This window comes from Mobula hypostoma, chromosome 5 (genome assembly GCF_963921235.1).
Source record: "Mobula hypostoma chromosome 5, sMobHyp1.1, whole genome shotgun sequence".
Taxonomy (NCBI): domain Eukaryota; kingdom Metazoa; phylum Chordata; class Chondrichthyes; order Myliobatiformes; family Myliobatidae; genus Mobula; species Mobula hypostoma.
In genome coordinates this window covers 180587388-180603276 of record NC_086101.1, presented here as the reverse complement: position 1 = coordinate 180603276, position 15889 = coordinate 180587388, and the positions used below count along the sequence as shown (strand labels likewise).

General features: G+C 42.9%; 1 protein-coding gene across 2 annotated transcripts in view; it reads right to left on the bottom strand.

Annotated features, from left to right (window-relative positions):
• glra3 (glycine receptor, alpha 3) overlaps positions 1–15889 on the bottom strand; it is a 257459-nt gene that overhangs the window by 173016 nt on the left and 68554 nt on the right. For both annotated transcript variants that reach the window (XM_063049478.1, XM_063049479.1), the window contains exon 2: positions 7718–7845. In XM_063049478.1, coding sequence (XP_062905548.1) covers positions 7718–7845 — 128 coding nt within the window. The remainder of the gene's footprint in view (positions 1–7717; positions 7846–15889) is intronic.

Sequence of the window (15889 nt, the reverse complement as noted above, 5' to 3'; positions counted from 1 at the left end):
GGACCATAGAAGAAATGGAAAGAGGGGGATAACCAGAGGGAGGTGATGGGCAAGTGAGGAAAAGAGAAGTGGTGAGAGGGAAACTAGAATGGGGAATGGAAAAAGAAAGCAGGAGAGAACATTAATTACTGGAGTTCAGAGAAATCAGGTAAGAAGCTACTCAGACATGTTGCTCCTTCAACCTGAGTTCGGTCTCATTGTGGCAGTAGATGAGGCTATTGTCAATCTTGTCAGCATGGGAATGGAAAATCAAATTGATGGCCACTGGAAGATGCTGCCTCTTGTGGCAGACAGAGCAAAGGTGCTTGACGAAATGGTCTCCCAATCTGTGTCAGGTCTCACTGGTGTAGATGTCAGGCCACACCGGGAGCAGAGGATACAATAGATGACCCCAACACGCTCACCAATGAAGTGTTGCCTCACCCGGAATGACTGTTTGGGGGCTATGAATGGTGTTAGGACAGGTTAAGCACTTGCTCTACTTGCAGAGATAAGTGTCAAGAGGAAGATCAACTCCATATCCACTATTTGTTGAAGACTTGACCAAGGAGAATATAGGTGCCATTGTCAGTCTTTTGATAGGATGGTGATTCCTTTACAGCCCTGTTCAGTCAGTCAGTCAGTCGGCCAGTGGGTGCCGTCCCAAATCCCGGGTTGGTGGCTATGCACCTCTATCATCTTCGATCTTGCGGCAGGACAGAGTACAGCCTCTCCTCCAGTTTGTTCTCGCTGGCCGCCTTGGCATTGCCTGCCGCCATCCCGCTGAACTCGAGTCCGAAGCCGTGTCGGCCTCCAGCTGCAGCCACTTCTTTGAGCTCGGCCCTTCCTTAGGCAGAGGCCTTGGGCAGGTCCAGGCACACAGTGCAGCACCCAAGTTCATCATGTCTCTTCTAACTAGGTGCATAGCATACGATTCGTAGATACGTGGTGAGGCTTTAATCTCTGCCACAGAAGATGGCCATTGGCTCACAAGGAGCTCATCCGCCCTTTGTCAGGTCTTGTCTTTTTAAGTCCTGCTGGGTGTCCTCACACCCTCCTCACCAGACTGAGTCCGGTGGGGAAGCCGGCCAAGTCGCTGACCACTCAACCATGGCCCCCGCCGAATCCCTGCTCAACTGTCTGTTAAAGATAGTGCAGGACAGGGATCAAGCACCAGGACTTCACTTGTCTGGTAGTGAGAGAGGCCCTTCCAGACAGATCCTTCCCCCACAGTGGAAATAACATCTCCAAGACACACTGCTCTTGGGATGGCTGCGGTTGGGAACAGACAGTTACCCACCTATTTGTAGACTGTGGATTTGCTAAGAGGATATGGAAAAGGATGCAAGGGTATCTTGTCTCTAGTCATCCCCAGCAAGTGCACAAGAGATGCATTGAAGCTCAGTCCAGCCAATGCACAATCTAGGCTCCTTCTGCTACTGCACATGGAGAGGCTGATTCTCTCAAATATGGAATAGCCCAACGGATCACATGTGGCAAAAGTGCAATGGTTTCAAAGCAAAGGTGTTACCACTATTGAATATATATACCAAATGACAAAATGAATGTAAAAACTTATTGCATTGTTTTTCTTTTCATATAATAAACAGCAACTTTAAGGAAGCTTGTCTCAAGAACCAAGGTACAAGTAAAGACAACCGACAAAAGCATTGTGGTGTACAGGATTACTTGTGGAGACTGCAACAAGAACTATGTTGGCCAGACAGGACGCAAGCTCGCAACGTGTTTACAAGAACACAAATTGGTGGTACAGAGACATGATCCATTGTCACTGATCTTGGTACATGAAGACCAAGAAGGTCTCCACTTTCACTGGAACACTGTGGGTGTTCTTGCATAGGCAAATGTGAAGCAGATACGAGAAGTTTTAGAAGTGTGGTTCTCTTCTGATAACTGTAAACAAACATATTGCAATAGACACCATCTACGAAAGCCAAGGAAATGCAAGCCAATAGAATTCGATCAAAACTTTTCCATGGATGGCTTCCAGACCGTTCGGGCTGACCGGAAGTGCACTGAGAGCGGAAAGCGTAAAGGAGTTGGGGGCTTGCTGTTCTGGTTAACAACAGATGGTGCAATCCTGGTCATATTACGATAGAGGAACGTGTTTGTAGACTGGATATTGAACTTTTTGCTGTTGGACTCCGGTCATATTCCACCAAGATACAACAGTGGGCATCATGGGAGGTTGTTCCTGCCTGTGGCCATCGAACTTTGCAGCTCCTCCCGTGGAGGGTCAGTCACCCTGAGCCAATAGGCTGGTCCTGGACTTATTTCCACTGGCATAGTTTGCATATTGTTGTTTGACTGTTTGTGGTTTTTGTATTGCTATATTTATGCTCTATTCTTGGTTGGTGCGGCTGTAACGAAACTCAATTTCCCTCGGGATCAAAAAGTATACCTATCTATCTATCTATCTTTAAAGGTCCTTTTTTATCTTTATTTTCCAGTTCTGATGAAATGTCGACTGTTTACTCTTTTCCATAGATGCTGCCTAGGCTGCTGAGTTCCTCCATCATTTTGTATGTGTCGCTTGGATTTCCAGCATCTGCACATTTTCTCGTGTTTGAGAATTCAAAGGTCAACTAAAGGGGTAACCGATCAGGACCCGGGCAAGTGAACGGGGCCTATATAAATGTGAGCACTCCCAGAGAAAACCACCAGCAACTGTGCACTGTGAATGTCACCTTGACTGATCATGAAATGTCTGCAAGCTAATTGACAAGCTCGGGGAACACCATAGCACCAATAAATATATTCTTGAAAATAAATTGTATGTTAAAGATCAAGAAAACTCATGTCAAACAATAAATATAGCATGTTCATTGTTTGATTGATAGTATGTCACATGTCAGACAATGCATCTCCTTTCAATCATATACTCGTGAGCTGGTCTTTTTAGCTCATGACAGCCTGCGCATGTTTGATATGATCAGGAGACTCCAGTTTTCTGCTCACTGCCAATCTGCAAACCTATTTGTAGTTGGAGGAAGTTATTCATAATTTGAAGTCACTCAATTCTCAATCACAGTTTCAATCCTTCATTAGCACTGACGTTAATCCCTCTGACTGGAAAGTGATTAAATGGATCCCATACTGAAATTTTCTTCGCAATTAACTAGAAATGGGGAACTGATTACAATGCAATGAACATTATAGAAAATGGCAAGTGGAAAGTATAAGTTAATTTGAATATTCCTTAAGGAGTGCTTTGTTGACGAAAATATCACACATATTGACAATTTACTTTTGGCAAATAGCTTTATTAATGATATAGTTAGAAAACTACTTTTGGTTGTGTTATTATAGTGTTGAATATTGATAGAGTGAATCAAATTCTCTTATGCCATGGAAGCCATTCAGCCTATCAAGTTGATGCTGGTAATCAGAACATTTCTATCAGTTCCATCCCCTGACCTAGTTCCCTGTAATCACCCTTCACTCACATCCTATCCAATTTTCCTGCTGTGACTTTTATTCCTCTGGGAGCAATCAGGAACACCCCAATCAAATCTAGTGAAATGCAACGGCGAGCTGCAGAAGTTTCTATTGATATGTATACATAAGTAAGATGTGCCGAGATATGCATGGATAAGGGACAAAAATCACCAGTTGTCTAGTGAGTTCTTTACAGAGTGTGAAAGGAGGAATTTTACTAGGGAATAAGGAAATGGCAAAGAAATATTTTGTGTTTAGCTACATAGAAGAAGCCATAAAAAGCTTCTTGAATATATTAGAGATTAACAGATCAAGAAATGACCATCAGTCAAGGGAAGTATAGTCTGAGGTTGATTTAGGGTATTTCAAGTTTTGTTCAAGACTGGTTCGAGCTGACAGAAAGATGACAGTAACTCAAATAACCATGTGTTACAACAACAGTGTGCAGAAGAGCCGTCTCTGAATGCACAATACATTGAACCTTGAAGTGGATGGTCGACTAAAGTAGAAGACCTCGCCGGGTTCCACAACTGTATCTAATAAAGTGGCCACTGAGTGCATGTGTTGAATATACTCAATATTCAATATAGCATCCACAGTCATCTTGGGTTGAGCGCACTAAAGATTCTCCATTCTGGGAACAAATTTCTCCCTTGAATTCCGGAGCCTTTATTTTGAGACTCTGCCCCTTGATTCCAAACATATCAGCCGGGGAAATATTCTTTGTGCAACCACCCTGTCAATCACTGTAAGACGTGCCCATTTCAATGAGATCCGTTTTTATTCGTCTAAACTTAGACAGAGGCTCAGTCCAGTTAATATCTCCACACACACTCAGCCTGGCATCTCCAAAATCAAATTTTCTCAGATTTGGCTTTATCAGAAATATCCTGGAGACAGTTCTCTATTTAACTGGGACAGCGCCACTAATCCAGCCTTGGCAGTTTAATACGCTGACCAGATTACCTTTCTGATTCTCAGTATAACTGAACCATAAATGTAATCCTTTAAAAGTAGAATATTTGCACTCCTGGTATTGTATTCATTGAGGCCTGAAAATTCGTATTTATTAAATACAGAACCGAGCTTTCAAAATTTACACCCAATGTAATTTTCACCATCTCTATGATTAGTCCTGTTCCAAATAAAATAACTTATTTAAAACCTAGTTATTTCGATAGGGTGATCTATAAGAATTATGGCCAACCTAATTGTTTTAAGGGTTTTCAGTACAAACACTAGATCTGTAACTGTGAAAATGTTTAACTTAATTTGGTTCGCAATGCAGACATTAATTAACCAATTGAGAGGGTATGTAACTCAGTAAATAATATATGCACAACAAGATCTCTCAAAATATGTTTGTTTGTGACTACATAACCACATGAGACTAAAAATTAATTAAGTGATGAGGGTGTGGACATTAGGAATAAGTTATTATAGAGAACAGATAGTCTCTCAGTTTAATGTTATCTACAAGATGGTATCTCTGACCACGTAGGGCTTCATAAGATATAGGAACAGAATTAGGTAATTCAGCCAATCAAATATGCTCTGCCATTCCATCGTGGCTGATTTATTTTTCCTCTCAATAATGTTTGACACCTTTACTAATCAAGACCAAATCAAACTTTGATTTAAGTATACCTAATATCTTGACGTCCTCAGATTCACCACCCTCTGTCTAAAGAAATGCCTCCTCATCTCTGTTTCAAAGGTTTCAAAGGTACATTTAATGTCAGAGAAATGTATACAATATACATCCTGAAACGCTTTTTCTTTGCGACCATCTAGGAAAACAGAACAGTGCCCCAAAGAATGAACGACAGTTAAATGTTGGAACCCCAAAGTCCCCTGCCCAGCTCGCCCCTCCCGTGAGCAACAATCCCCCCTCCCCCCACTGGCAAAAAAAGCAAGCGTTAGCACCGCCACAACTTAAGCGTGAGTAAAGCAATAGCAAAGACCCAGACTTGCAGTTACCCCAAAGAGTCGGGTACACTTCTTTTCTGAGGGGTATCCTTCCAATCTGAGGCTGTGTCCCGTAGTCCTAGACTCTCCCACTATTAGAAGCATTGTCTCCATGTCCTCTCTTTAGTAGTGGCCTAGATAATATCAAGGGTGATGCTTTGGCAATGTTAAAACACCACAGTTTCCATGATGTTAGCCACAGGAACATACAGCATGCCAACTGTGGGTGCTGAAGACTCTGTTTTTATATTCTTCACATCTACAAGAAGGTCTGAGTACTAGGAAGGTCCTCACTGTTAGCCAAGTGTTACTTTATGAGCATGTAAGACTTTGCTATGCAGAACAATCACTCTCTGGCACGTTGGTTGCTGTGGTAACAGTGACGTCTTTCTCCATTTGCTAAGTTGGGGGGAAATCTGAACCTAGTTCAGGGGATAGTTCATTCAGCTGAGGGCAACGCAGTGACGCATTTAGTAGATCTGATTTCTCTCCTGATTTCCAGTGCTACCTGTTCAGAATTTTGCATGTTCTCTCCATGATGCGTAGTTCTCCTCTGTGTTATACACCTTCCTTCCACATCTCAGGTTGATAGGTTGATTTGTCATTGTAACTTGCCCCAGGTGTATAGGCAATTGATAGAATTGGGGTGGGGGAGTTGTGGGAAGAATTCGTACAAGGAAAATTTATGGGGAAATACAATTGTTCTTGTTATATACACCTGTTAGGGTGCATTCTCCAGTTACCTTATAAGGTAACCGTAGCCTTCAGCCAGGAGCAGATATCATCAGGTGGTTCGCAACCTTCACTGAGTGTTTCAACCCCTAACCACGACACTCTCTAGCTGGTGGGCCGGCAGTGGCCAAATCACTGCCATCTGCTCCTGGCTTCCAGCTTCCCTCCTCTCGCCTACTCCAAATCCAACAAGAGGCTTGTTCTGCCTCTTCCCCCATCCTACGAGCTGCTTGTTTTTTGCTCCTTTCATCCAGGCCCAGATCTGACAACAACCGCCATGCTGATTTGGCTGCGAAACCTCTGCAGCCGATCTCCACAGGGAACAACCATGCCTGCCATCCCTTGTCTTTACACTCCTGCACTAAGGGCTGGTACTTCAAGGCCTTTCTCTCGTGGGCCTCTTCCCATCCCTCCTCCCATGGCACAGTCAGCTCAACCTGAATTATTTTCCTGTCATAAACTCGATGGGCCAAATAGCATGGTAAGGAAATACATTAAAAACGTAGAATTGAGTCCTTTCCAGAACAAGTAGTAAACACATGACAGATGCACTAGTGAGAGTGGCAAATGTTCCATCTTCTGGCTTTGCATATTCATGCACCTTCACTTCCACTATTTGTTTTTGATATTCACTTTGTCACAACAGGCTCTGATGAATTAACATTAGCAATATGTTAGCATTGCAGTCCATGTCCCAAAAGCGCACATTTTCTTTAAGGTTGCAGTAACGTTGTAAAAGTCAAAAAGCTGCGCAGATGCTAGAAATACCCTGCAAGACAACAGAGAGACTCAATGCTGAGTTCAGCTCTTTCAGATAACAATTTTTCTCACTTTCGACATTTAGACTATAGTTTACTTGTCCTACTGTTACTTCCCTTTACCTTATAGCATCAGTATTTACACTCAATGGCTACTTCATTAGGTATGCCCGTACACCTGCTCATTAATGCAAATATCTAATCAGCTAACTATGTACTTTCATATAGAGCATAAAAGCACGCAGACATAGTCAAGAGATTCAGAATGGGGAAGAAATGTGATCTAAGTGACTTTGACTGCAGTATAGTTGTTGGTTTGAGTATCTCGTAAACCTTTAATCTGCTGGGATTTTTATGCATAATAGTCTCAAGTTTACAGAGAATCATGCAAAAAAACAAATGAACATCCAGTGGGCAAAAATGCCTTGCTAATGAGAGAGATCAGAGGAGACTAGCCAGCCTGGTTCACACTGACAGGAAGGCGACAGTAACTCAAATAACCATGTATTACAACACTGGTGGGCAGAAGAGCATCTCTGAATGTACAACTTGTCGAACCTTGAAGTGGATGGGCTACAGGAGCGGAAGACTACACTTGGTCCCATTCCTGTACCTAATAAAGTGGCCACTGAATGTAAACTCTCCTGCCTTCCGTCCCATTGTATGTCTTTGTTCATTCACTCCTCTCCTCTCCCTTTAATTAACTTTTCCCAACTGGGATGCAAGGTAACAAACAAGAATCATTAACTCTCTTACTCTACCATGTGCCGCCTGACCAGCTGAGTATTTCCAGCATTTCCTGTTTTTATCCCAGAACATACCTTTAAAGTTGGGTCTAATTCTTGCATCGTATCCTGATGTCTTTCCCATCAGTTTGTCCAGGAAGTCTGATGGAGACATAGGGGGATTACGGGTCCTTGAACCTGCTATTTCCTTCGTTGTCACCAAGCTGAAAGCAAACACACAAACCCAAAGTGAAAGATCCAATTGGTTGAAAACATTGAGGCAGAACTACTACGTTTTAAAGATGTATCTTACAACATTGGAAAGAGCTTAATGCTCCAACTACCTTTTTTTGGTTTTCTCAGACGATATTATGCTTGAATTTGGAGAAAATTAGAAGCAATCTTTATGACTCCTCATTTAAATTTGAACAGACTTGGAGATCTTTTATTCAATATTTTCATTTAATGTAATATATACCCTTCTTGTTTTTTTTTACTGTTTTTAACGGAGGTCGGGATTGAGGACGTGATTTTAAGTTTAACTCTGTTTGGTTTCAAGTTAGCCCATTGCTTTGCTTTGTATTAGTTAGTTGCACAGTGGGTTTTTTTTTGGGGTTTTTTTTTCCTTTTCTCTATTGATATATATATATAAATTAGTATACTATTATGTTACCTTGGTATGTTATGTTTAAATTACATTGTTTGTAGTATTTTTTTTTGTATTAATATCTTCTGTAATTTTATTATATTCTAACAGTGTATTAGTGTCTATATGGCTTACCTTTTTGTATACTTATTCAATAAAAAGATTTAAAAAGAAAGAACTACTACGTTTTACAGTGTTCAATGAGGCCATTCAGACCATTGTGTTTATGCCACCAGACAACAGAGCAATCCCATGAATCTCATTCTTTTCCCTGTAGCCCTTCAATTTATTTTCCCCCACATCTATATCACCTTCACTGTTTTGTTCTTTAAGATCTTTCTACTCTTACCACACTCCCAATTTACCTCATCCTAACAACCTTTCGCACTCTTGATCAACAAGAATCTGCCAGCTTCTGTCTTAAAAGTGTTCACAGAACAAAATACGTCTGTGACAGCCACTCATGTGAAGCTCATTTATTTTGACTCCACACAACCAGGTATTAGTATTTTTGATCAAGTTTAAAGAAGGTTGCTAAAAGTTAGTGCACTCTAACAGTTTGATAGAGATCAAGTATTCACATCTTTACAAGCTAACCTCAGTCAGTTTCCTGGGATCTCCTTAATAAATAAACAATTTTGGGAGTTACCGCTCAAATGAACACTGAAGCTTCCTCATGACTTCAGAAGAGGAGTCTGAGTCAGGACAGTGTTCAGAAAACAGTTGGATTAAGAGAGAGAGCAGCTTGCTGCAGCTGCTAAGGGAATAATTGCAGCTTAACCTGAAAAACTGCAACTTGCCTATGGAAAAGCTGTTGATATTTTTTGACTTCAGCACCAGTCTGTAGTACCAAACTCCTTTCTCTCAATTCCCTTAATATTCAAAATTTGTTAATTTTCTGCATTCAATACATCCCGTAACCGAACCTCAAGCCTCTTAGTTAAGCATGGGGTTCACCATCTTCCACATAAACACAAAATACTCTGCAGATGTTAGGGTCAAAGCAACACACACAACACGCTGGAGGAACTCAGGAGGTCGGGCAGCATCCGTGGAAACGTCGACTGATCTTTTCCACGGATGCTGCCCGACCTGCTGAGTTCCTCCAGCGTGTTGTGAGTGTCACCATCTTCCACATCCTTTCTAGAGGGAGCTTTAGAAATCTATTGAACATGTTACTCCAACTAAGGCCAGTATCTTTACAAATTTACAAGTATATATGTATCCAATTCAAAGATAAAGACATGCTTTATTTGCTTTATTTGTACATCGTAACATTGAAACATTCAGTGATGTAAGTCATTTGCGCCAAATCATATCAGCAAGCATTGTGCTGAGGGCAGCCCACAAATGTCGCCATGCTTCCAGCACCAACAATTGTCTTCTTTATGAAGACCACAATAGGACCTGTATCCATCACATTGGTCCAAAATTACACACCGTGTTAAAATGATTTTTCTTACGCTACTCTTTATTCACTTTCTGTTTATTTTATACCTGAAACCTCCAGTACTTGACCCCATCACCAGTTCTGATGCTTGACCCTGCTGCTTTCTTAGATGCATGATGGAGAGTATACTGACTGATTGCATCAAGGCCTGGTATGGGAACAATAATGCCTAAGAATGGAAACGCCAGTGCATCACAGGAAAAACCCTCTCAACCATTGAGCACATCTTCACGGAGCGCTTCCACAAAAAAGCAGAATCCAGCAAGTACCCGACCATCCAGTCCATGATCTCTTCTTGCTGTTACCATCAGGTTGAGGAATTTATTACCATTCAATCAAAGGATCCTCAGCTGGCATTGTTATCATCACTCACCTCAAATCTGAATTGATTCCACAAATTATGGACTTTGAGGGTGGAGCTTAGGAGGATGATGGCGCCTAATGGCGACTCCTTTGTTTGCATCTTCAGAAACAGCTCTATTTCTTTCTTTAATATCCCTATTTTTTCCTTTCGGGGTTCTTTTGAAGACCCTGACCTGGAGTTACGAAAATAGGACCTGCTCTCGGGGTCTCATGACTGGCCGCTATTTGATATACCAAGGACCCGGCCTAGAAGACTAGTGCACCTTCAGGGTTATGGGATTTTGTGTCTCTGGAGGTGGGCGGACTTGAGGTTTGTGCCGCCGCAGAAAGCTGCTGTGTCATGGAAGATCAAAAGCAGCGAGCTGTGTGCCCAGAGACCCAAGTTTTTTGGGCACAGAGCTCGGAAGAAGCGACGCAACGAACTTTTAACACCATAAATCAGCGAGTTGTTTTGTTATGTCTCCCCTTTCGCTGCGAAATGGAGACATCTCTTTTTCCCTTATTAGGAAGAGAGAGAGCCTATGGTATGTGGAATACCGGGTGAATGAGTAGTCTTCGGGGTACTGCAGGTCTGTGTCTTTATTGATGCTTTGCTGAATGCTTGAGTGCTCGGTGAGGGGTGCTATTGCTTTTTTTGCTGCTGGGGGAGGGGGGATCATTACTTTACTGTTGCTTATGTGTGGGAGGGGGGAGCTGGAGGGGGGCTTTGGGGTTCTAACATTTAAATGTCATTCATTCTTTGGGGCATTCCTCTGTTTTCGTGGATGTTTGCAAATAAAAAGATTTTCAGGATGTATATTGTATACATTTCTCTGACATTAAACATACTTACTGAAACCTATTAAAACATTTAAAGACTATCACTCAGGTTCTCAGTATTACTTATTTATTATTTAATTAAAAAAATTATTCTTTTGCATTTGCAGAGTTTGTTTTCTTTTGAACATTGATTGTTTACCAGTCTTTGTGTGCGTTTTTCATTGATTCTGTTGTATTTCTTTATTCTACTGTAAATGCCTACAAGAAAATGAATCTCAAGGTAGTATATGGTGAGATATATGCACTTGAATTAAAAAAAAATTACCTTGAACTTTGAAAAGGAAGAGTCTCATACTATCTTCACTGAGTGAATCCATGGATCTTATGCAGTTGACAGTGGAGACAATGATATACAGCCTCTGTGCAAAGCCTAGACTTTTACCACACACCTTATTTGCTGCATTATATTGGATGGTAATGAACGAATGAGCTGCTCCTTTGAGCATCCTGAATGTGGGCCTATTCTGCTTTTTTTTTGCATGATGTGAAGTCACTTTACCTGTCAGACACCAACAACTATACTCCATTCCAGATCCAAGGATTGAAGGGGGATGAGAGGCAATGATAGAGGTTTCAAGATCCCACCACTAGAGTCTTCTTTCCCAGGGTGAAAGTGGCAAATACCAGGGGCCACGATTTTAAGGTGATTGGAGGAAATTATAGGTGGAGGGGGAGGAAGAGTCAGAGGTAAGTTTTTGTTTACACCCTGTCAGGGGTGGTGGTAGAGGCAGATACATTGGGGACCTTTAAGAAACTCTTCGGTACATGGATTACTGAAAAATGGAAGCCTATGTAGGGAGATATATTAGATTGATCTTAGAATCAGTAAAAAGGTCACAACATCGTGGAACAAAGGGCCTGTACTATGTTCTGTGACTCTGATTTTGGCTGGTGATTGATGAACCAATGTATGCTTCTTGTTTGTCCGAACAATGATACCTGAGCTGGAACAAGGAATACTACAGCACAGGAGCAGGCCTTATGGCCCATGACATTCTGCTGAAGTAATTAGACTAGTGCCATCTAGTCATACTATTCCCTTTGGGTCCATATCTCTCCATCCTCAGTATATTCATGTGACGGGCTAACGCCTCTATCGTATCTGCCTCCACCTCCACCTTCGGCAACGCATTCCAGGGACGCACCATTCTCTGTATAAAATACGGCCTCACGCATCTCATTTGAACTTTAGCTGTCTCATCTGAGGGGAACCAAGGTGAAAAATAAACCAAGTTTGTCCAACGTCCCCTTACAGCACATACCCTCTAATGCAAGCACCACACTGGCAATTCTCATCTGCACTTTTCTTGCAAGGCCTTTATAATTCTCATCTTTTACCCTGCACAAAAGTGTTACTAGCTCAGCAAGCAGTGGCTTCTTTCCACTTCCAGGAAAGAAATGCATGATGTTTTGCTGCAGTCTAGACCTCACAAGCGACAAGCACAATTCAATCTCAGTTAAATTATCTTCAGAGTTACAGCTAGACTTCATATGTGTCAATGTCTGAGGAATTAGTGATGCTCTTTGTAGGTTCCTGCTGTGACTGTTTTAGATCCCTTCTGCAGCTTATGAGAGGCACTTTGCTGGACTGACAACTCTCAATATATCAGCAATGCTGTTGTCGCTGGTCTGTAAATCCACTGAAATTGTCATATTTACCATTGTAATAACTCTTCAAGCTGAATTTCCAGCAATCTTCACTCTAAAGTTCAGCAGAAAACTCAAACTTGTGTTCAGTACAGCATCATTTTTCAAGGGTCAAGGATCAGTTTTATTCACCACACATATTTACATGTATTAGGAATTTGCTGTTGGTCAGAGCACAACATTCAACAATTCTAAATAGTAAAGAATTAGTAAAATAAATTAGAGGTTAAGAAATAGATATGGAATGAAAAGTGCATAAATACATAAATACTTCAACCTCCAACTTATCTTTATATAATTATTTACTCTTTTAGAATTGTTGAATTTTGTTTTTTTGTTGCATATCATACCAAGTCATTGCATGTCGTTCCTAATATGTAATCATACATACTGTGTACAGCAAATAAAGTTGATTCTTGATTTTTAGAGCTATAGCATTATCCAACATGGAAACAGGCCATTCAGCCCAAACAGTTCATGCTGACCAAGCTGCCCATTCAAGCTAGTTCCATTTACCTGTGTTTAACCTTCTAAACCTTGCCAATCCACATTTCTTTTCTGCCCAGAACCTCCTGGAACTTTCTATATTATCATTTGTTTCTTTCTCCGTAACTTCTGCCCTTATAGGGGCGGCACGATAGCAATAGCACAACGCTTTACAGTAGCAGTGACATGGGTTCAATTCCCACCACTGCCTGTAAGGAATTTGTTCTCCCCATGACAGCATAGGTTTCCTTCAGGTGCTCCAGTTTCCTCCCACAGTCCAAAGACATACTGGTTGGCAGGTTAATTGGCCATCGTAATTTGATTAGATTGGGGGATACAATTAGATTGTATATAAATAATTCAGATGATGGAATAGATGGCTTTGTTGACAAGTTTGCAGATGATATGAATATTGGTGGAGGGGCAGGTAGTGTTGAGGAAACACGTAGGATGCAGAAGGACTTAGACAGATTAGAAGAATGGGCAAGAAAGTGGCAAATGAAATACAATGTTGGAAAATGCATGGTCATGCACTTTGGTAGTAGAAATAAACATGTAGACTATTTTCTAAATGGTGAGAAAATTCAAAAATCTGAGATGCAGAGGGACTTGGGAGTCCTTGTGCAGAACACCCTGAAGGACAGCTTACAGGTTGAGTCGGTGGTGAGGAAGGCAAATGCCATGTTAGCATTCATTTCAAGAGGTCTAGAATACAAGAGCAAGGATGTGATGTGATGATTTGGGCCCCTCATCTTAGAAAAGATGTGCTGGCATTGGAGCGGTTCCAGAAGAAGTTCGCAAGGATGATTCCAGGAATGAAAGGGTTATCATAAGAGGAACATTTGACGGCTCTGGGTCTATACTCACTGGAATTCAGAAGGATGAGGGAGATCTCACTGAAACCTTTCGAATTTTGAAAAGCCTAGGCAGAGTAGATGTGGAAAGGGTGTTTTCCGTGGTGGGAGAGTCTAGGACAAGAGGGCACAGCCTCAGGATAGAGGGGCACCCTTTCAAAACAGAGATGCAAAGAAATTTCTTTAGCCAGAGGGTGGTGAATTTGTGGAATTTGTTGCCACATGCAGTTGTGGGGGCCAGGTTGATGGGTGTATTTAAGACAGAGATTGATAGGTTCTTGATTGGACATGGCATCAAAGGTCACGGGGAGACGACTGGGAACTGGGGTTGAGAAGGAGATTTTAAAAAAAACGATCATCCATGAATGAATAGCGGAGCAGACTCAAAGGGCCAGATGGCCTAGTTCTGCTCCCATGTCTTATGGTCTTATGGATTGCTGTGTGGCAAATTTTGAAGGGCTGGAGGGGCCTATTCCAGGCTGCATTTCAATAAATAAATTATATTTGACGTCCTCTGAATTTATTTTCTTCGTTTTTGGTTCTTCATTTCTTCCTTGTCTCCTCACCTGACCCCTCATTAAAGTCTTCAGTGCCCTACTCCCTGACCTATTTGGCTTCTCCTCACTGCCCCATTCAATGTTACTCAGTGCCCTGCTTGCCAGGCATCCCCGCTAGGTATCCTGCAGCCCTGTACTGCTCCACTCAATGACCCACTTATTGATTGTATGTTGCCTTGCTCATTGACCTCTTACAGCCCTCACAGCCCTGCTCCCTAACCTTTCACTACTCTGCTCCTGACCCCTGCTTCCTGACCCTTCACTGCCCTGATCCCTGACCCTTCACTGCCCTGCTCTCTGACATTTCACAGCCCTGATCCCTGACCTTTCACAGCCCTGCTCCCTGACCATTCACTGCCCTGCTCCCTGACCATTCACTGCCCTGCTCCCTGACATTTCATAGCCCTGCTCACTGACCTTTCACTGCCCTGCTCCCTGACCTTTCACTGCCCAGCTCCCTGACCCTTCACTGCCCAACTCCCGGACCCTTCACTGCCCAGCTCCCTGACCCTTCACTGCCCAGCTCCCTAACCCTTCACTGCCCTGCACCCTGACCTTTGACTGCCCTAATCCCTGACCCTTCACTGCCCTGCTCCCTGACCTTTGACTGCCCTGATTCCTGACCCTTCACTGCCCTGCTCTCTGACATTTCACAGCCCTGATCCCTGACCTTTCACAGCCCTGCTCCCTGACCATTCACTGCCCTGCTCACTGACCTTTCACTGCCCTGCTCCCTGACCCTTCCATTCCCTGCTCCCTGACCTTTGACAGCCCTGCTCCCTGACCTTTCACTGCCCTGCTTACTGACCTTTCACTGCCCTGCTCCCTGACCTTTCACTGCCCTGCTCCCTGACCTTTCACTGCCCAGCTCCCTGACCCTTCACTGCCCAGCTCCCTGACCCTTCACTGCCCTGCACACTGACTTTTGACTGGCCTGATCCCTGACCCTTCACTGCCCTGCTCCCTGATCCTTCACCAACCCTCTCGGCCTGTTCACTGCTTCCTCTCTGTTCTTCTTGACCCCTCATTCACAGCCCCCTCTCTCCTCACTGACTCTTACATCCCATCTTGCTGACATTTCTCTGGTCCTCTGGGTTCCCTCACTGACCGTACACTCACCCCCTCATTGAGCCTGAACTGTCTCACTCACCATCCCCTTGCCCAGTGCTCACTTACCCCTTTGCTAACCCCTCACCACCTCACTGAACTCTTAGCTCTATGGGCACCGACCCCTCACTGCCTCACGCAGCTCCGGGCAGAAACCTGGCTGATACGGAGACTCAGAGACCATGTTAATCACAGAGAGCAGACAAAAGAGCTGAAAGGGATCCAGCCATGTTTGCAGGTGGGATTATATCTCCAAACACCAATGATTAACATGTGCGTTCTCCGGATTATCAGGGTTGTTCGGACGGATAATCATGTCGGATGCAGATCATTGTGTAC